Source organism: Balaenoptera physalus (assembly GCF_965194825.1).
Source record: "Balaenoptera physalus genome assembly, chromosome: Y".
Classification (NCBI taxonomy): domain Eukaryota; kingdom Metazoa; phylum Chordata; class Mammalia; order Artiodactyla; family Balaenopteridae; genus Balaenoptera; species Balaenoptera physalus.
In genome coordinates, this window is record NC_138904.1 from 7,605,979 (window position 1) to 7,628,963 (window position 22,985).

Below are 22,985 nucleotides of genomic sequence, written 5' to 3' on the forward strand. Positions count from 1 at the left end.
TCTGGCCCTAAATACATTGGAGGCAGAGTTTGCATTCCAGACCCAACAATAAGGTTCTCTCTTTAGGCCGTTGAAAGGAAAGGGGCGGAATCTGGAGCTTTATATGAGGCGCTGAAAGGTGGAGCTGAGTAAGGAGAGGAGGCTGGAGAAGTCGGCTTTGGAGGTAACAGTGTACGGTGACGAAAGATGATTCTCGCCTCTTGGCGACAAGACTCACACTATAGCATAGGAACAAATCACCAGTAAAGTGCGAAGTAGAGAAGAATTAACTCCAGGGTGCCGAAAGACCGCAAAAGTAAATTTCGGGAAGGAGACATTTATTTTAATAGTTCTTTAGAAGTTGAGCTGCGGCCAGACGCCTCTCGATTTCCGGTTTTGCTTCCTCGCAGTAGAGGACCGGATATCTGCGCTTGCGCATGACCGTTTCCGCGTTAGGCCCGCCTCTAGGCTTACTCTTGCGGGGCGAGAGTTATGAGTAAGGTGGCGTCGCTGGAGATGTTTCCCAACAAACTGAGGTAAGCTGGTTGGGAGAAGTGACTGACGAGAAGAAGAGCCAGGGTGGGCCTAGGCTGGGCGTGGGTAATGTGCAGACTGAGCCAAGCAAGCTGGAGCGCTCCCGGTACTGTCAGTGGCGTCGGTGGGTTCAGAAAGGCGAGGAGGATATGCTGCCGGAATCGAAGAGACTTACTGGCTGAGCGTAGAAAGGCGAGACAGTTTTGTAATCAAAATATGAAAAGCAAGATTTCATTCCCGAGTACCAGAGCGACTTTCTTGCTCTGGACGCAGAGGAGAGGGGAGCTAAGGCAGCGCTGCGCGAGGGACCACTGATGCTGCTGTATGTTTTGATATTCCAGCCACAAGAAATACAGAGCCGCCCTAAAGAAGGAAAAACGAAAGAAACGTCGCCGGGAACTCGCTCGACTGAGAGACTCAGGTAAAGGACTCCTCATCTTGTTTTTGTGTAAGAAGTTGTTCCCCCCAGCTGCCGCCCTAACTTGAGACCCCTGTGTCAGAAGGGAGGTGTGTACCTGATGAAGTGTGGTGTCTGCTTCTTTGAAAATAAAGTTACTTTAGACTCATGTAAGAGAAAATGTTAACAATCTGAAGAAAAAGGGAAAGAGTATGGTGAATTACTACTGTTTATATGTAAGTATTTATTAAAGAACCTGATGTCACAGGTGCAACAATTGTGAATTTTCAGCAGTTAGCACAGCTCTAGGACACGTTAACTACTCAGTGAATGTTTTCCTTTGTACTGGTCAAGGGTTTTAATTAGATATTGTTCAAGTTTTTCTCAGACTGGAGTAGTGTAAGACACTTTATATTGACTCAACTAATAAACTATTGTTATTTAAATATTTACAAGCGTAAAACTAGTCGTGAAGCTCTTATTTGACTATAACGCTATATATTTACAGAAAAGAAAACCAAATAAAATCACACAGCCTTTTCAAATCTATGTTAGTGTAATGTTAGGGATTATGTGGAACAAATTCCTAAAAAATAATTATCGTTCTCATGGCTATAACTGCATTATTTGGCATTTGCAGTGCCTCTATTATTGTTGCCTAAAGTTATTTACCAGTTTTTTTCTGTCGGAAAAAAGTGGGGAACCTTATTTTGTACACTGATCGTAATGTTATTTGGCCTTAAAATATCAGACCTTAACATTTTTGTATAAACCTGTTTGTTTAATGCAGTAAACTTAGTACTACTTGAGCCAACATGGTTATAAATGCAGATGGATGCACTGAAATCACACAATACTGGCTTATAATGGTTGTCATACACGTTTTCCAGAACTTGCTTATTAAATTGTCCAAGACAGTTATTGAACTACAGGGACTATGGCCTCAAGTAACCAGGATTCTTGGACTTGGAAAAACAACAATAGAGGTTTCATTTACCATTGGTGTTCCCAGGTAATGATTTTAGTACCACTACATGGAATATTTGGAATGGAAAGATCAGTGTGTTCACATGCAATGTGTAATGACATGTCTCTATTATTAGGTGGAAACTAGTCCACTATAAGTAGGACAAAACATCAGGAGAAAAGGATAAACAGGATAGGTTGGAGTTACTAACACTTTTTTTTTTTTTAATTCCTAAAATTCTCAGCTATCTCCCATTGTGTATTTAATCTGTTTTCTTCTAGCATACAGTTTTCTAAAGGCTCTCTCTCTTTTTCTTTCCCTGTTTTAAATTCAGTAATAGCTTGTGTTTTCTTGCGTCGTTTTTTTCCTTTTGACTTTGTAAGGTACACTCACAGCAAGCCTTCGTAGTCAAGTCGATAATCTCTCTTGGTAGATTTAGTATGTTGAAGGATAGGTCGCTGCTTTGCTCATGATTTTATAGCTAATGCCATATCCAAAAATAAGCAGTTGTCTGTCGATTATGAGCTTTGCTCCTAGTTTTGCACATTGACTCACATTTCTTTATCTAGTAATACTTAATGAATGTGTAGAATAAAAAACATTTCTGTTCATTCGTTGTAGTATAGATTGGATAGGCAAACATTACACACGCATATTCTCTAAAATACAGAGAATATTACTCTAAGAATGAGTTGTATAATGATTGTTAGAAATTTGTGGAATACTGAGCTTGCAGTTACAGGTAGCCTTTCTGGCATCTAGTTTAACCTTGGATAACCTGAAATAAACTGTCTTGTCACAAATTAACATAAAGTGTAAAAAAGCAAGTTACAAAACTGTAGCATGATTCTATTTTTGTTTTAAAGAGTTACATGCATAATACATTTATATATTTTGTACTTAAATATATGCTGGCATATATTTGATTATATCTGTAGAGAAAATGCTACACCTCAGGTTGTTTATAATCACTTCTTTGGAGTGTGTGAACTTCATTTTGGGGGGTTAGGGGGTTAAGTGAATGAGGAGATAATTTTGAGTATCAGCAGATATTTTTGAGTATCCAGGCAGTGTCTAATCAGTGAGAATACCTCTGTAAGTAATTCAGAGTCATATCCTCTGTACCAGATTAGGTCATTTATTTATGTGAATAATTGTGTCAGTTAGAAGTTAATCGTTCTTTGGTGTATATGTGTGAGCCTATTTTCTTTTAATTTAAAATGCTGAAATAATAAAATTTACTTGCTTAGAAAAGCAGTTTAATCTAGGAATGGTAAGCATTTGGTTACCACTGGGTAACCAAATGGGTAAGCATTTGGTTAGACCTATAATACATATGTGACACATATAAAATCTTTTTCTTTTAATCTTGAATCATGGAAAGCTTATGTTGCATTTCCTTAAGTTGCTTCAGTTTTTCCTGTGTGCTGTCCATGTCTTCATGCTTTTTTTCTCTCAAATTTAAATTTTAAATGGAACAAGATATAATTTTTTATTATGGGAAAACTAATGTATTTTTATTTTGAAAATGTTTCTATATACAGAAAGTTGAAAAAATAGTACAGTAAACGTCTATGAACTCTTTATCTAGATATGCTAATGAACATGTTTTCTCTGTCCTCTCTCTTTTTCTCTATGTATGTACATATGTATATTTCTATGTATATCCATATATGAATATATACATACAGATAGATACACATTCATGTATACCTAGATTTTTTTTCCCCAATAATTTACATATCAGTTGCAGATATATGATGCTTCATTCCTAAATATTTCAGCTTGCATCTGTAAAGTATGACATTTTTCTACAGAACATACCAACTTTGCGTCTATATAAATGAAAGGAATTCAGTAGTATGATATACGAACGGCTGTATATGTTATCCAGGATTGATATATGTATATAACCAGGTATATATGTGTTACACATACATCTTATATATATTATCGTTATATATCTATAGCCAGTATTGATTACTTTAAAAAGCTGAAGTCAGTTATCTTATGGAATCTTAAAAAAGGCCTTGCCTTCTGGATTTGTCTGATTGTATTCTCATGTTACTCTCTTTATTGCAAAATACTAGAAAGAGGATTTTGTGTATTCTTACTACACACATTAGGGGACCTATAAATCAGGTTGTTCTTGGTCATGTAAGTGTGCTTAAAGTTGCTATGATCTGAATGTTTGTGTCTCCCAACCCCCATCCCAAAATTCATATGTTGAAATCCTAATGCCCATTATGATGGTATTAGGGTTGGGGGCTTTGGGATGTGATTAGGTCATGATAATGGGCTCTCATGATTGAGAATATTGCCTTTATGAAAGACATCTAGGAGAGTTCCCATTGCCTATTTTACCATAATAAGATACAGCCTGGATGAGGGCCTGACTATGCTGAAACCTTTGAACTTGGACATAGTCTCCAGAATTGTGAGAAGTATGTCTGTTGTTTATAAGCCACTGAGACTGTGGTATTTTATTTAGCAGCCTGAATGGATTAAGACAGAAAATCCAAGACATATGGTTGCTGCTGTAACAGATACCTTCAACTGTGAAAGTAGCTTTGGAACTGAGTAATGGGCAGAGGTTGGAAGAGTTCAGAGGTGCTTGCTAGAAAACTACCTTCACTGCCATGAAATGACAGTTAAAAGTACTTCTCCCAAAGGCTCAGAAGGAGAGGTGAGCGATAAGAGTGTCAACAAGAATGAAAAAAGCAGAAAGCTGCAAAGAAGAAAGAGTTTATTTAGGGTCTTAAGAATTGAAATTCAGAGGCACCAATTGAAGCAGCAACTCAGATGTGCTTACAGGGAAATAGAAAATACCAGTATTTTATAAAGGCAACAAAGACATTCCAGAGAAGTTATATAGGTTATTTTTACAGAACTGTGGTTGATGCTGGCTGGCACGCAGTTACTGTTGGCAGCAGATTAGTTGCTAAACTGTGGTCTCTAGGAAGTAACGAAAACTAGTTCCGGGTGGTCTTGGGATAGCTGGTCAAAAGTTTATATTGCATCCAGGTGTGGATGTGTGGAAGTTCTACTTCCCAAGTGGCCTGGCTTCATTTTAGGTCCCTTACTCATAAGTGAGTCCATTTTGTTATTCGTAGTTCACAAGAGAAGGACTTAATTTTCTCAGAGAATGACTAAGTGATTGTGAATGGTATATTAGTGGAAATATGGACAGTATTTGTATGAGAGCTCAGATGGAAATTAGGGATATGTTCTTTGACAGTAGATGAAAAGCAATCCTTGTTACAAAATGTCAAAAAGCTAAATTGTGTTAAGGTCCTAGTGTTTTGTTGTAGGTAGAACTTCTGAGCTATGAATTTGAATGTTTGGCTGAAGGTCTAATTTTTCTTGAATGGTTATACAGTTGTCAATGAAAATTCAATTAACAACCAAGCTGAGAAAGAAAAATAGAGACTTCTATTCGAACCAACTGAGGATATAACCCAGGAGACAGACTTTCAGAAAGCTCTGAGGACTGTTCCACCTGTTAGAAATCAAAGGTACAGTCATATACATTTTCAAGACAAAGGATTGTATGTCAAAATGACTTACTGACATTTTGCATAAAGTTCACCAGGGATAATCTGGGTATGCACATACAAAGCAAGCATCAGGTCACCATGACCCGCTACAGAGCTGGTAAAGAGTGCTATTCATTAAGAACTTGCTAGTTCAGAGAAAAGGGGGAAAATGATCTTTATGGTCAAGTAGGCATTCCCAGCTTTGTTCAGTGTGTAACGCAGATGCACACTTGCATATCAGGAAGGGAGGGAGGGAGAGATGGAAGGAAGAGGCCCAAATGGACAGAGAATTTTATGCTTATATTTTGTTGTCCTGCTTTAAAATATAAATTTTATTTCATCATAGTAAAATATTAAAAAAAAAAGAGAGAAATGATTTGATGGTGGAATTGTTATTCAGAAAGAAATCAAAACTAAAAGTTGTGAAATTCTCAGCCTATCCATATTGAAAGAAATAAAATGTGTTTGGGAGGGAAGCTGATAGTTCTGCTGATTTTGATAAGAAAACTGGTGTGAATCACCATCTCAAGAATAGCTTGGAGCTATTAATGAAGGCAGTGAGGGAGATTGGTCAGTCATCTAAATAGAAAACAGGACCTACTGTCCAAGACAATGGAGAGAACACGAAGCATGAGACCTAGTCTTTTAAGGAGATTATTATGTACCCTGCATCTCAACAGAATCTAAGAGCTATGCATCAAAAAATGGGAGATTAGTCTAGACTGATGCCAGGAACTGTTGTCCAAAACAGTGGCAGAATGGCCCTGAAGGCATTTTGTAGATTATGGGGCTGCCTTTCCATCACAAACCCAATATGTAAGGGCCTGAAGGATTTAACTGTATCAAAGGAGGGACTTCAGTAAAGAGATCCTGCTAGGGCAGTGCCACACAGACATATGGGGATGGGTACCCCTAAACCCCAGACAGAAAAAATGCACAACCTGAAAGTTGAGTTATGTTTTATTTGGGCACTTTACTGAGGACTCTAGACCCAGAGACAGCCTCTCAGGTAGCTCTGAGGAACTGTTCCAAAGAGATAAGGGAGGAACCAGGATATATAGGAGTTCTCTAGAAAGGAAAAAAAAAAAACCATGTGGTCAATCATCAAAATATTATTTATAATTACAAAAGGCAGATGTCTGAAGTTAATGATTTTAGTGCTTTTCTGTGTTTGGGAATATGCTGACCTAATCCTTGTAGTACCAGATGGCAAGTGACATTCTTCAGTTGTCAACTATAATATTGTTGATTTTTTTCATTGTATGAACTTTGCACAAGTGACAATTTTTAGTTGGCGGGGCTCATTGAAATTATCCTTTAGATATGGGTCTTAACTATCTAGGGCCAGTATTGTTTTCTCCATCCTGAATCCGCTCAGGATACATCATTGGGACAGCTGTAGTGGCTGATGGTGGGCAACATTCGTTGTTTACTGGAATGACAGGCAACATTCTTTGTCTGCAGATACCTACATGAGGCTCTGCACTTTTTAGTTGCTATGTGAGAAGGACATGAATTGGGGTATGCTGGTGGGAGGTACAGATGAAATGCTATGGTCTGAATGTTTACGTCCCTCCTAAATTCATATACAAGACATAGGTGTTGCCTACTAGATTGATCCAGTGTACAACTATGTTTTTCCCCTTTATAATTAAGTACTCTTCCCTGGGATGGTGTATTGAAATGGTGTAAATGTCCTGTGGTAATTACTTCTTCCAGTGGTTTTAGCAACTTTACCTTAATTAGTTTTTACAGTGAGTGTTTCAAAAATGAGTTCTCTATATTTTAGTTGCCTTTCTTTTGTAAATGTGTATGTTCCATTCTGTTCCCCCACCACCTTTTTAAGTATTATGAACTGTGGATTTTTTTAAAAAATGTAATGTTTTACCCACTACTTATATTAATTTTCTGATGCTTAGGTTGTCCAGAGTTTTGCTATTTGGAGCCTTTATTATTAGCAGGTTTAAAAAGACAGGTTTATACCATTATTGTAAACATTAACAATTTCAAATTTTAAATATTTTCCTGAATCATTGACCGAAGTTTTATAGCACTCAGTTTAATAAAGATTTAAATTCCCTCAGGACTTTCACAAAAGGAAGAGGAGGATGCTGCTATTATTGAAAAACAGTTAAGAGAAGAGAAGCTGTTGCAGATAGAGAGGTCAGCACTGATTTAAAGCTGAAAGTGTACTCAGTTATTTTATTTGAAATTATAAGGCTTTATTGATATAGATTTTTCTTTATAAAAACTTGTAACAGTGTTGATAGGGAGACTGTGCATTCATGGGGCAAAGGGTGTGTGGGAACTCTGTATTTTTCTCTTAATGTTGCTATAAACCTAAGACTGTTGCGCAAAGAATGTCCATTTTTTTTAAGGAAAGAAAAGTCTAATGAAAGAAGTATACTCTATTTAGGACCAACCAATAACTTGATCATACAACCTAATTTAAAGTTAGTGAGGGTCTAGTATTCATATAAGGGAGGATATGCCTCACTCTAATCTCAAAAACGCTTAAATGTAAGGTCAAGCCAAGAGACATCGTATTTACAGGTGAGGACTTGCCTTTGTTTCAGTTGTCAGTGTGACATATGGTGTGAGGTATGACCCAAAGTGCTAAGGGTGATTCTTTGCAATTATTTGTGTATTTGATTTAACCTTTTTTGATCCACTTTCCTCATCTGTTAAATGAAGGAACCATTGTATAATTTGTTTCTGTAAAAGTTTTTCCTGTGTTTTTTTCGTATTTGAATTACTAACATAGACTGTGTTTCATTTACTTATTTTCTCCCAATATGGCTTTCCTTTTTAGTGATGCCTGAATAATAACCATGCCTTTCTGTTTAATGTGTATGGTAACTTTAAAGAATATATTTGGCATTTTTAAAACTTGTATAAAATATTTTTTAATCAAAGTATTTTTCACTGCTTTTGGTGATTGGTAAGTGTATGCAAAAGAACAACTAATTCAAACAATTAAAAAGATAAAAAGTGAAAGACCTTCAGTAAATGCATCATACCCAAAGATAGCCATTGTTACGAACAGTTGAGTGCAAATGTGTAAAAATGTATTTGTATAATGGGCTGATATTTATACATCTTTCTATAAATTGGTTTCGTTGCTTGTTATAGAATACATATATTTCAGTATCAATGCAGAAGTCTAATTCAACCATTTTAATAGTAACATAGTAAGTATTATTGTATAGATCTAGCATAATTTATTCTTTATATTGTTCTCTATTGATGGACATTGAGATTATAGTAGCTTTTATTGTTATATAATAAGTTTGTTAGCATCTATGCTTATATAACTTTCAAAATTGCCCTGTTATTTCCTTAGGAAAATGCCTAGAAATAAAATTGCTGGGATCAAATAATAGGTATACATAACTAGAGAGAAAGGGCATCTGGGTTTGCAGTTTATCCAGCAGTGAACAAAAGTGCCCATTTTCCCCATATATTCATTCACACTAAAAAGATAAATATAAATAAATATGTTTTTCATTAATATGTATGTTTTTTATAATTACTAATTAAGGATATTAATCCTCTATCTGTTATATGCATGACATATTTTTCTCATTTATTATTGGTCTCAGTTTGGCTCACAACATTACCTACAATTTGATTTTCATGTCATTTTCATAATTTGAAATTCAGTATCTGGCCTCAGTGTCTAACTTTAAAAGACCTCTCCTATCCCAAGGTAGTGAAAATATTTTGCTATTTTTTTCTTCCCATATTTTTTAGGGTTTTTTTTTTTTTTTAAATGAGTACTGATTAAAAGCATCGAAATGACTTGAGCCAGACTTGAACTCCAGTTCTGGCCCTAATTCCTACTAGCTATACAGCTGTGCTCCACATTTCTTAATCTAAGATTCAATAGCCTTATCTTTAATATTGAGGTGAAATCAGTTATACCGCCTATCTCATAGAACTGTGGAGATTAAATGAGATGAAATATATATGTATAGTGCTTACACAGTGTCAGCAATAGGAGGTGCTTTAATAACTCTGGTTGGTTTGTTATTATAGATTTCTGTATAAAGATGCTATATATTGTATAAAATAGCGAACTAATGTTTCTTTCCTCATTTATATGTAAGAAATCCTTCTTTTACATCACTATACATGTATCTTTGTTTTTCTGCTCTTTGTTTAATTTTCTACAAGTTGCATGCTAACTTATTTGTTGGAAAACAGCAAAATATGTTTACATGAAAATAATGTGTGACTTTATGCACTATTTTATTTATTCATTTCTTACTGGAGTACAGTTGATATCTTATGCACTATTTTAACATAATATATAGTATATTGAAGTTACTAAATTTAAAGCTTTTAATTTTTTAAATTATTTTTGTGGTCTTAAATTTGTGTACAACTAGTAACTTCCTCAGAAGATTCTTTAAGCCAGAATTTTGCCCACTGAAACATCTATATTTGCCCTATAATATGCACATGAATATTGACATAGGCAATGAGCCAGGTTTCACCATAGCTGAAAGGTGTGTTCCTGGAATCTTCAGTTGGAAATCGAATACATTTTCCTGTAGAATATTTGAAATTATGGTCAGATCCCTCGGCTAGATATAAAATCCTATTAACTGCTGATATTACTGAAGTGTAACATAAAACACTTCCTCATATTTTATCTCTTTTACAAGTTCAGTGGAGAAATACAGTTTTTGTTCTAAATATCTAATTGGTAAATCCACTTTGAAATAAAACCCATCTTTAATTTAGAAACTTATGATATTGAATGTCTGAGACACCTGCTATTTTACAGTAACATCTCTTTTATAATTGATCATTGTCTAAAATAGATACCTACTAATTGGTTTATATAACTTATCATCTTTTCATAAAACCTGTAGCATTTTTTTTAATAGATCTTTATTGGAGTATAATAGCTTCACAACACTGTGTTAGTTTCTGTTGTACAACAAAGCGAATCAGCCATATGCACACACATGTCCCCATATCCCCTCCCTCTTGAGCCTCCCTCCCATCCTCCTTATCCCACCCCTCTAGGTCATCGCAAAACACCGAGCCGATCTCCCTGTGCTATGCTGCTGCTTCCCACTAGCTAACTATTTTATATTTGGTAGTGTATATATGTCCATGCTACTCTCACTTCGCCCCAGCTTCCCCCTCCCACCCTGTGTCCTCAAGTCCATTCTCTATGCCTACATCTTTATTCCTGCCCTGCAACGTAGATGACATGATACTATACATAGAAAATCCTAAAGATGCCACCAGAAAACTACTACAGCTAATAAATGAATTTGGTAAGGTTGCAGGATACAAAATTAATGTACAGAAATCTCTTGCATTCCTATAAACTAACAACAAAAAATCAGAAAGAGAAATTATGGAAACAATCCCATTTACCATCGCAACAAAAAGGATAAAATACCTAGGAACAAACCTGCCTAAGGAGGCAAAAGACTTGTACTCAGAAAACTATAAAACACTGATGAAAGAAATCAAAGATGACACACACTGATGGAGAAATATACTGTGTTCCTGGATTGGGAGAATGAATATTGTGAAATGACTATACTACCCAAAGCATCTACAGATTCAAAACCTGTAGCATTCTTTATGTTTAAGAGATATTTTCCTTGTTTTAGCTGTTAAGAAGCCTGGGGACAAACCACAAGAGCCCCTTAACTGTTTGGAGCAGTAGCCCGTAAGTTTATGGCAGATGTCAGGTTTTCATAGTTCTGCAATCCTGCCGTTGCCACTTTTAAAATGCATAGAATGGAAGGATTATACTTTCTAAATGCGGAAACCTGGATGTTGCTTTGAAACTTATTTGCTTTATTGGCACCTGTGTATCTCTGTGATCAAACTAGGACAAACTTTAATGTTACTGCTTTTTTTTTTAATATGAGAAAAGTGACAGAACAAATGTCACACAAGAATGTAGAAGTAGGTGACTTTAAGCTGTTACCTTCTAGGAAGATGCTGATTGTAGTGCTCTTCCAAGAGCTCTATTATGTCCTCTAATTCTCTTGCACCTCTTTTTTTTTTTTTTTTTTTTTTAATTTTTATCCATTTATTTATTTATTTATGGCTGTGTTGGGGCTTCGTTTCTGTGCGAGGGCTTTCTCTAGTTGCGGCAAGCGGGGGCCACTCCTCATTGCGGTGCGCGGGCCTCTCACTATTGCGGCCTCTCCTGCTGCGGAGCACAGGCTCCAGACGCGCAGGCTCAACAGTTGTGGCTCACAGGCCTAGTTGCTCCACAGCATGTGGGATCTTCCCAGACCAGGGCTCGAACCCGTGTCCCCTGCATTGGCAGGCAGACTCTCAACCACTACGCCACCAGGGAAGCCCTCTTGCACCTCTTAAAGGCTTTATGTAAAATAACTTTAATGACATTTTAATCATCCCAAAAATGTGTTATTTGCTATTATATATAGTGTATATGTGTGTGTGTTTGTAGAATGATGCCAATTCATTTATTTGATTACATAATTATATCAATAGGCAAAACTTACATGAGGAGTGGTTGTTGAGGGAGCAGAAAGCGCAAGAGGATTTCAGAATAAAGAAGCAAAAGGAAGAGGCAGCTAGAAAACAGCAGGAAGAACAAGAGGTATGCTTTTAGTCAAATTAATCAACTACCTAACTAGTTAACTAAAATAACTTCTAATTAAAATAGAGAATGACTTTTTCACATTAAGAATTACATGCCTTGAACACCAGCAACAAAAATACTTTGAAATTGATAGTCTGTGTAACCAATATATTTAATTTTTTAAATTATTTATCCCATATGTTGAATGTTTTAAAAATTAAGCCTGGGGGAAAAAATACATTTCTTTTTTCTTTGAAGAGAAAGTTGAGGGAAGAATGGGAAGAACATCAGAGAAGAGAGAGAGAAGAGGAGGAGCAGAAACTACAGGAGAAAAGAGAAAAAGAGGTGATTCTTATCATAGGATGATAAATACACTGTGTATAGTGTGCAGATAGGATTTGAAGCTATGGGTGTGTGAGAGCTTGTAGTTTTTCTGTTTGTTTTTAAAAAGTCATATTTTTTTAATAGAGACATACATATTCTTTGTGTCCATGCAATAGCAGTTAAGACTATCTTAATTTAACGGTTTCTTCAGCTTTACCCAGTGTAATGCAAAAGCAGCCATGGCAGTATGGAAACAAATAGGTGTGGCTATGTTCTAATAAAACTTTATATAGAAGCAGACAGCTGGCCCCTGCTTTACACTTTGTACCACTCTAGCAAATGATGTGACTCTCAGGTTCAATTGTGTGAGTTGACTTGTTTAGGAAAAAACATTTTGTATACTTAACATGTTTATTGTGTTCCTTAAAGGCTTAACAGCTTATGTCCTGCCACCAAAACTATTTGATTTTGAGGAAGCAGGGATCCAATGTTTAAGATTTAGGAGATTTTTGCTGTCGTTGTTCTCGTTAAATCTTGACTTGCTTTCAAACCTATAGCTAACAGACAGTTTGCTAATTTAAAATAATCTGTAAGGTGTATGTACATATCTTTCATGTCTTTCAGGATCCTTCCTAAACATTGATTTGATGTATATTGCTGCTTTCCTTAATAGGGTGATTATTTCAAAAATTCACAACCCATCTTTACTTGAAATGATTCATCAGAATTTTTCTTTTCTGTATTATTTCTAAGTTTGAATAACATAAAATTGAGTAGTTAACCATTTCATAATGGGGAAAAATGGATTTGGTTGTGTCTTGGTCATAATGGGGTAGAAGTAGTCTCCACAACTTTGTTTTTTGTATTTCAGGCCATTAGTTAATTCCAGTGCAAATTTTAGGCACCTTAATTTGAGCACTACTTTCTAGATGAGGTGAGATGTATCAGGGGACAAGAAATTTGGAACTTTTAAATTTTTTTATAGAGAGGACTCAATTACCATTTTAACTATGGAATGTTTTTCATTTGAGGCTTCCAGGATTCAGATAGAAGCTATGGCTTCTTTTAAATGCTCTGATTTTTTTAAGCAACTCTAGAAGGCATTAAAGAGAAGCATAGAGTACAGTTATCCCCGGGTATCTCTGATGATTGATTGGTTCTAGGGACCCTGATGGCAGCAGTCCCCAACCTTTTTGGCACCAGGGACCAGTTTTGTAGAAGACAGTTTTCCATGGACAGGGTGGGCATGGTTCAGGTGGTAATGTGAGCCATGGGGAGTGGTAGATGAAGCTTCACTTGCTTGCCTGCTGCTCACCTGCTGTGCAGCCCAGGGATAGGGACCCCTGCCTGAGGGTACTGAAATCTGTGGATGCTCAAGTGAAATGGCATAGTATTTGCATATAACCTAGGCACATCATTCTATATACTTTAAATCATTTTTAGATTTTTATAATGACCAATACAGTGTAAAAGGTACAAAAATAGTTGCTAGCGCATCTCAAATTCAGACTTTGCTTTTTGGAACTTTGTGCGGTGTTTTCCCAAATATTTTTGTACAATCGTTGGTTGAAGTCATGGCTGTGGAACCCACACATACAGAGGACTGACTGTAGATTCTAAGTGGATTTAAGAAATATATGTGATTCTGCTATCTGCTAGACAGTTGTCTAGTTAATGGGATAAGACAGTGAAAAAGATATAGTCCCTGCTCTTAGAGTTACTTTGCTAGATGGGGGAGCCATATGATAAGTTGACCAAAAAGATAATTTCCAGTAGTGTTAAGTGCTACAAAGAAATAAAGCAAGGTGATGTGATAGAGTGATGGGCATAGGTGAGTACTTCATTAGATAAATGATCATGGAAGATTTCTCTGAGAAGCTGATGTTTTATGCTGTTACCTGAGTACAAAGATCTCAGGGGCTCTAGGCAGAGGGAAGGGCTCAGAGCGTAGAACTGAAAGGAGGCGAGGGTGTTTGCATCCCAGAGACCAAAGGAGAGAGTGGCAGGGACAGGGAGGAGATCAGAAGAGTAGGCAGGGTCAGATCATTTAAGGCCTCCTGGATTGGAAGGAGGAGTTTGGACTTAATGTTAAGTGTAATGGAAAGCCATTGTCTTTACCTTTAACAAATCATTCATCACTTTTGTATAAAGAATAGGGGGTAGGGAACAGTGACCAAAGAGGCAAGAGTCAAGATACGCTGCTGTTTCAAATAGGATATGATATGTTGGTAATTTGTATGAGGATAGTGCTTTACAAAGATAAGTACATAGATCTGGGATACGTTAATGCACAGTCAACAAGAATGCTCATGGTAAATTGAGGGGAGAGGTGTGAAAGGAAATGGGAGAATCCAAGTCATACTCTCAGGTGTTTAGTTTGAATAAGAGGGGAAGTAAATGGAAGCACCGTTTACTGAGATGTGACACTTAGAGGGTCGACAAGGAGGAAACAAAAGTTCTGTTTTGAGCTTGGAGAACTCTTACATGCATCTAGATTTACCAAGTCTTTTATGTAATTCTTTAAGCGGCTAGAGAAGAGAAGTCTAACATGATTAAAACTTGTTTAGGGCTTCCCTGGTGGCGCAGTGGTTGAGAGTCTGCCTGCCAATGCAGGGGACACGGGTTCGAGCCCTGGTCTGGGAAGATCCCACATGCTGTGGAGCAACTAGGCCCGTGAGCCACAATTACTGAGCCTGCGCGTCTGGAGCCTGTGCTCCGCAACAAGAGAGGCCACGATAGTGAGAGGTCTGCGCACAGCGATGAAGAGTGGCCCCCGCTCGCTGTAACTAGAGAAAGCCCTCGCACAGAAATGAAGACCCAACACAGCCAAAAATAAATAATAAATAAATAAATAATTAAAAACAAAAACAAAAAACTTGTTTAAATGCCAGTTACATAGAAATTTACTAAAATTTTGGAGAACTTACTTTGCCTTATCAAAAAGTTTGGGGGCTTCCCTGGTGGTGCAGTGGTTGAGAATCCGCCTGCCAATGCAGGGGACACGGGTTCGAGCCCTGGTCCGGGAAGATCCCACGTGCCACAGAGCAACTGGGCCCGTGAGCCACAACTACTGAGTCTGCGCATCTGGAGCCTGTGCTCCGCACCAAGAGAGGCAGCGATAGTGAGAGGCCCGCGCACCACGATGAAGAGTGGCCCCCGCTCGCCGCAACTAGAGAAAGCCCTCGCACAGAAACGAAGACCCAACACAGCCAAAAATAAATAAATACATTTATTTAAAAAAAAAAAGTTTGAAATAGCTCATAAATCCTAAATACTACTCCTCATGTCATATTTTTAGCTTCTTTTAAATGTTAATGATGTTGTGGCTAGCATTGTGTTTTATAATACTCACTGATACCTCATCTTAAAAACTTGTATGTGGTATATATGCTTAAACATAGTAACTATTGTTGTTTCTGAAACTTACAGGAATATTCTTAAATATTTTATAATGTGTTTTATTATATTTTCTATTTGAATAAAAATTCGCACCTATATTCTTTTGAAAGCTTTTCAGAAGATCTGTGCTGTAGAAAGCAAATAAGAACATGAAACCTTGCATGTATAGGCTTTTTTAAATTTTAAGTTGAGATTCTTAACCACAAAAACTAGCTATGAGTTACCTGACTTTCAGATTTTTATTAATCCCATGTTTGCATTTGTAGGAATCTGTGCAGAAGATGCTGGAACAGGCTGAAAATGAGGTACTTTTTTAAACTTTCATTAAAGTTTTGATACCAATGAACATTTCTTTAAAAAGAATACTTCTTGTAATGTTAATTTTGTGGTAAACTACTTAGATCCCGTCTGAATGTGGGAATTACTCTGTAGGTGTGTGATTTGTACAGCAGCAAGAACAGAAGTGAACTGCTAAACAAAAGCAAAGATCACCCTGGTGGACTGGACTTGTTTATAGTCCTTAAAGTGTGTCTAACCAGCATCACACACTCTTACGCCCAGATGGATGGTTTAACTTGATTCACAGTAACTTAGATTGCTCTCACGGGGTGGTTCGCTAAGAAGTCCTTCGACCCTTTTCGGAATGGATGGACAGAAGGGAAGCCTGGGTGACTGCTCCTGGTAGCCATAGTGATGCCTGATGATGGGCAGTGACTGGGAGCCAGGAGAGGCATATAGCCCCTGGCTCACGACAGTTGTTTGTAGAGTCTAGATTGTGTGACACAACTTGAATGTGTATATTCTTACATGAATCTGTTTTTATTTTTGACCAAAATATTTCGAATATACTTTAAATCTTTAATTCTCATGGATTTTTAAAACTACCAGTAAAGTTATGGTTATTTTCAACAGTTGGAAAGTGATGCCACATGGCAAAATTCAGAACCACCCACAGACTTAAGAATAATGGAGAAAGATCGAGCTAATTGTCCATTCTACAGTAAAACGGGAGCCTGCAGATTTGGAGATAGGTAAATAATTTTGTTTTATCAGGTCAGAATTAAGAGAGTTGAAACATTGAGGTTTTTGAGGTTTTTTTTTGGGAGAGGCACAGTCTTCAGTTTAAATTATTGATCATGTATCTGCTGCCTTCTTGCCACTTTTCCAGTCCTCCAGCTGACAGTACTCTGCTTCCCCCATACCTATTTCTAAGGTAGACTTAACCTAGTTCTCTGATGGTGCTTCCTTTTCTTTCCTCCCACACCTTATAAACATCTTTTGCTTCTTGTTTTCTACCCTGTGCTTGCATTGGTCCATGTGGACAACATGACTGGGGAAATAATACATTTGTGCTGTTTCCAGGAACCTTAGTGGAAAACACTTGCACAAAATGAGCTTTTTAAAATTGCTTTGCTTAAATGGATATCTGCGCAGGACAGGATCAGAGTGAATAGAGGGAGTATTCACATTAACCACTCTCCGTATACTCAGGCTCAGGAACAGCCATCTTGGTTCAAAAACTAGGTTTAGTAGCTGTCATTTTGGGAAAATTAATTAAGATCTCTGTGCCATATTTTCCTTATCTATAAAATAGGGATTAAAAATAGTATCACCCTTATAAGGGGACTGTGAGCCTGAAATGAGTGAATACATGGGAAGCACATACAACAGTGCCAGGCACATGGCAAGCCCTAAGTGTTTGCTTGTGTTTTCATTATGATCACTGTTGCTGTTGTTCTCTGAACCATTCTTGTTCTGTATCTCTTTGGGATCCGTGTTTCTGAAACAAGACATTTATGTGGAAAACTAAGTGTTGATCTCTTCATTCATTTAACAAATATTTGAACATCTGTATTCCAGGCACTTGTCATTTTTATAATTTGGCTCATTTATCAATAAACAATTCAAAGTAGGTACTATAATCTGCCCCTATCCACAGGGCATATGTTCCAAGCACCCCAGTGGATGGCTGAGCCACAGTAAGTACCAAATTCACTGTATGCTATGTTTTTTCCTATAACAATAACCAATAACCAAAACCAATAACAAAGATTAATTATTAAAATTGGCACAGTAAAAGATTAATAATAATAATAAAATGAAACAATTATAGCAGTATGATGTAATAAAAGTTATAGGAATGTGGTGTCTCTCTCAAAATATCTTGTACTACATTCACCCTTATGATGATGTGAGATCATAAAATGCCCACATGATGAGATGACATGAGATAAATGACTTTGGCTTCTTTTAACCTTCTGATGATAGAAGGAAGGAAGATCATCTGTTTTGGTGATACTGTATCGTTAAACCATGATGATATTGATGATTGGATGCCAGGAGCAGGTGGTGTCATTGGATGGAGATCCTTGGCAGGATATAGAGTAGGACAGCACAATATTTCATCACACTGCTCAGAACAGTGCACAATTTAAAACTTACAAGTTGTTTATTTCCAGAATTTTCCATTTAATGTTTTAAGACACTGGTTGACCAAGAGTAAACGAAACGATGGGTAACAGGAGACAAACTGAGTAATTAGAGTAATCTCTGTCAGTAGTAAGTAATTCAGTAAATTTATTATGTATTCCACAGAGGAGAAGATCTAATCATAATTTTTATGTCCTATTAATCCCAAATCCATGTAACGATGTGGTTCTTTTATATTTTACTCATAAAATTATCCTTGCTATGAGTTTTTCCTTTTTCAAAATACTGACCTTTGCTGTCTTTCTTTTTTTTTCACCCTAAACTTGTCTTCATCTTTTTACATGTCTAAAAACAGTAATTCTGAACCTTGAATCACGTTAGGATCATGTTAAAAACTTTTAAAAAATATATTCTTTAGCCTCACCTCAAATTATGTTAATCAAAATGTCAAACATTTTGAAATGTCTCCAGATGTTTTCAGTGTGCCCCAGGATTGAGAGCCATTATTGTAGAATATTTAACTCCCTTTTTGTTATATAGCTGGGATTATACTTGCCCAGGGTATCTGTGAAGGGATTTATAAAGTGCGGTGAACAGTGAAAGCTTCCTCTTGAGGAACCAGGAACTAACCAAGAGGAGGGATTTTATTCCATTTAGTAACCTTTAGAACCCAAATGTAGGTTTAATCTCATCAAAAATAGTAATAATTCTTTGATTTAATATACTCCCCCTCATACATATTTGGTGGATTATGTTTGAAAGACAGCTGAGACTCAGAATATGTTCACATTTGTGTGCATAGTTGAACTAAAGTTCAAGTTTCATTTCAAGATTTTAGCTGCCTGATCCCTTGTTTATGTTGTACTGCAATATTTCCATGAATTTTAAGACTTTAAGGTTATACTTGGGAGTTCCCTGGAGATCCAGTGATTAGGACTCGGCACTTGCACTGCGGAGGGCCCAGGTTCAGTTCCTGGTTGGGGAACTAAGATCCCACAAGCCACACAGCAAGGCAAAAAAAAAGACTGTCCTTTTATTGGGTTTATGTGAGAAGAAGGGAGATATCCTAAGCAGTTTTAGGAAATCAGTTGACTCTACTTAATTTGCGGAAAGGGAAAAGGAACGTCACACTCTGAAAACCCACACCTGAGAGTTGTTTCAAGGAAATATCCACAGTGGTCAGATTAGTTTGTGACAGTTCTTAATACTTTCACAGGCATATGAAATTAGCATTAAAACTGTCCAAAAAAAAAAATATATATATATATATGAGTTAGTCAGGCATTTTCGTCATTCAGGTGACGAGTTGTGAGATAAAAGTCTGTGGAATTAGCAGTTAAATCCAGGGCCATCTTCTCAGACAAATTTACTGTTCCACTTTTACAGAAAACTGTAGTGACTTGCCCCAGATCATTTCAAGCATTCTTTTCTGTTAAGGTTTGTGAGATGATTGGAGAAATACTTTCATAACCTAAGCATTTCTTTGGTTGCATGTTTTTATAAGTAGTACTAAGTTCAAGTCTGGAATCTTTCTGGAATTGGCATTTTTTGGAGTCACGGCTTTGAGAGTTCTTTCCTCCCCCTGCCCACCAAAAGAACATAACTACTAATGATACTCAAGATACTCATATCTGTCTTGAGTATTTATTTATATCTTACCTTCTTCCAGAAGTGACTGTAAAAGGCTACATACTAAGTTAAATAAAATAGAGGAAATGGGAAGCAAGGCAGAGAGAAGGAAACAAGTTATTTTGAATATGCAGTACATTTGACTCTGCATTTTAATGCGTTCCAGTTCTTTTCAGGTGATTCTGGGAATCAAACAGAGGATCAGTACCATGCCTTCAAAAATACCACTTAGTTAACTTTTCAATAGGAGCTGTCAGGCCATCATTTTTTAATACACTCAAGCTTGTGTGGGTGTTTCCAGGTACAGTGGGGATTTTCCCTAAACGGTGACTTGGCTCTGTCCCAAAATTCACAGATGCTCATTTGACACCCTAGAAACTAGATCTGGGTTATAATCCTGTGAACAGAATTTTAAATTCATTAATTAAGGTGCTTGTTTGCTACTATATTTATTTACAGCTATAAAATTTCACTTTACAGTTAACAGTGCCAACCAAGATAAGTCCTCCCAATTCTGTAGGTAGCTGCTTGGGAATACAGATCACATTACAAATTGAATAATCTAGAAGGTCATTTGGAGAGTAGAAAATTTCACATTAGTTAATGCTGAACATGTCAGACCTATGCATGATTTGTATTGGGCATTCTGTATGCATTATCTCAGTAGGTACATAGATGTATAATCTCTATATACGTTTTTGTCTTACAAAACTGAACCTCTGTACCCATGAAACAACTCCGCATTTCTCTCTTCCCCCAAATCTATGGGATCCATGACTGACCAGTTTTTTTTTTTGTTTTGTTTTTTGTTTTTTTTCTTTAAAATACAGTTTTATTTTCTCTGATTATAAAAATCAGAAATGCTTATTATTAAGAAAAAATCCCCATTTTAGACATGTTAGCTTTCCAGATGTTTATTTAAGTACATATGTATAAATATTTTTTGTTTTACAAAAACAGCACCATAAAGTATACGTACTATTTTGTAGCCTATTTTATTCACTAAAAATAGATCATGAATGTTTTCTTATGGCAATAAAGCCAGGTCTACTCAATTTTCGGTGGTTGTACAACATTCCAATCTATGGATACATCATAGTTTACTTAACTAATTCCCTATTGTTGGTCATCCCCCCCCCACCCGCCCCATAATGCCTAATAAGTGCTGACCAGTTTTTAACTACAAAATATTAACCATGAACTGTTAATTACTTGGAACCTTGAAATAAAAATTTTTTTTCTCATGTTATCTTAGGACAAGAAAGTAAATAATAATAAAGGTCATATGAAGCATTTTTTAAATTATGCAAGTACAAGTGAGTTAAGTCAGCGCAGCCCTGACCCAGTTGAAACTGCAAAAAAGAATCCTATTTTTCATAAAAGTTAACATTGTTTCTTAAATAAAAATTAAATTATATATATATAATGCCATATAACAAACAGGCACTAGACTGTAAGGTGGTCAGATCTGGATCATCTCTCACAAGCCATGTGACTTGGATAACTGAGCTTTTTTAGGCCTCAGCTTGCTTCTTTGCGAAGTGGGGGAAATACTACCCATGATTGTCGTAGGGGGTTGCAAGGATCAGAGAAAAAACATAAAATGCCGTGAAAACTGTAAAATATTATATATAGAATAAGATTAACTGTTGTTGCAGGTGTTCACGTAAACACAATTTCCCGGCATCAAGTCCCACCCTTCTTATTAAAAGCATGTTTATGACGTTTGGGATGGAGCAGTGCAGATGGGACGACTATGACCCTGACGCAAGTCTGGAGTACAGCGAAGAGGAAACCTACCAGCAGTTCCTGGACTTCTATGACGATGTGCTCCCCGAGTTCAAGAACGTGGGGAAAGTGGTCCAGTTCAAGGTGGGCACATGCAGTGTGCGTGGAGGACGGGACTAGTTTGCCTCCCTCTGAAGTACTGGATGGGATGGGAAAGCAAGGGTACAGGCTCTCCACCTGGGTGGGTCGTGCGCTGTGGTGTAGGGCCTGGCACCATGTTGGAAGGCAATGTTAATTCCTTCTGTCTCCCTCTCCATCCACCTCATTGCAATACAGTAGAGGTACTACTTGAAATTGTGAAGAGGTACTAGCATAACATTTTCTGGGTTCTGAGGTTTTGATGAGAAAAGATCTTTCGTCCATTCACTACCTTTATGTTCCCCCTCTTTTCCAAACTCTGAATTCTCTGCATAAGGTCCTCTGCAGACAGCTGTCCAAGCATTCATTAAGGGGCTGCGTATGATGGGTAATGCACCTCCTTACTTGTAGTTGGTCTCAGCTACAATTGCATTGTAACACAGCTTGCTGATTGATGTATTATGTTGATAGTGCCAGCTTGCAACTTCTGCCCAAAGTATGCATTATTTCTTCTGGAACTACCAAAGAACATAAACCTTGACTTTTTTTAGATTGTGTTTATAGATTGGATATTTTCAAACAGAACATAATGTTCCAAAAATCATGGTTTGTGTTCCTGAGTAAAGGAATGCAAATTACACATAATTTTTAAAAAATATTTTTAAAGGTCAGGTGTTAAAGTCAGGTCTGATACCTTTTGCTCTCAAGAACCAATAGTGGAATCCTGATAGAGAAGCCTCCTACCTTGTTTATGCTTTGATCAGATTCTGAGCTTAATGATTTTGTTATGTTAAAGCAGAGGCTGTCATGTAATTTGAAAAAAGATGGAATTAAAGCTATGGATTTTTTTTTCTGATAGTTGGAAATGTAAGTTGAAAATAAAACAACACAGCAACTTCTAGTAAGGGACACTCTTGCCATAGTTCAAGACTAAATTTAATTTCTAAATTCAGACCTATACTTTTGTTTACTGACTCTGAGTATTTTTTTCATTTCTTTTAAAATTTTCTTTTATCTTTTGCTACTGTTCTATATATCGTCCTGTCTTCGCACTAATTCTCGGTACAGTTTGCGCTCTATATCTGTACGTTCCACATTTGCAGATTCTGCAACTGCAGATACAACCAGCGGTGGATTGAAGGTATTCCCCAGCCCCCACCCCCAAATCCAAAAAGTTCCCAAAAAGCAGAACTTGAATTTGCCACACACTGACAGCTACTTATATAGCATTTACATTGTATTAGGTATTATAAGTAATCCAGAGATGATTTAAAGTTTATGGGAGAATGTGCATAGGTTATGTGCAAATATTGTACCCTTTTATATAAGGGACTT

General features: G+C 36.8%; 1 protein-coding gene across 1 annotated transcript in view; it reads left to right on the forward strand.

Moving 5' to 3' along the window:
- The first annotated feature begins 400 nt into the window (after nucleotides 1–400).
- The window catches only part of LOC309653420 (U2 small nuclear ribonucleoprotein auxiliary factor 35 kDa subunit-related protein 2-like), a 31,834-nt gene continuing 9,249 nt past the window's right edge, over nucleotides 401–22,985 (forward strand). The window contains exons 1-8 of the mRNA XM_082448036.1: nucleotides 401–515; nucleotides 855–934; nucleotides 7,498–7,576; nucleotides 11,912–12,020; nucleotides 12,261–12,347; nucleotides 15,992–16,030; nucleotides 16,638–16,756; nucleotides 21,443–21,656. Of these exons, the coding sequence (XP_082304162.1) occupies nucleotides 472–515; nucleotides 855–934; nucleotides 7,498–7,576; nucleotides 11,912–12,020; nucleotides 12,261–12,347; nucleotides 15,992–16,030; nucleotides 16,638–16,756; nucleotides 21,443–21,656 (771 nt within the window). The 5' untranslated portion in view covers nucleotides 401–471. The remainder of the gene's footprint in view (nucleotides 516–854; nucleotides 935–7,497; nucleotides 7,577–11,911; nucleotides 12,021–12,260; nucleotides 12,348–15,991; nucleotides 16,031–16,637; nucleotides 16,757–21,442; nucleotides 21,657–22,985) is intronic.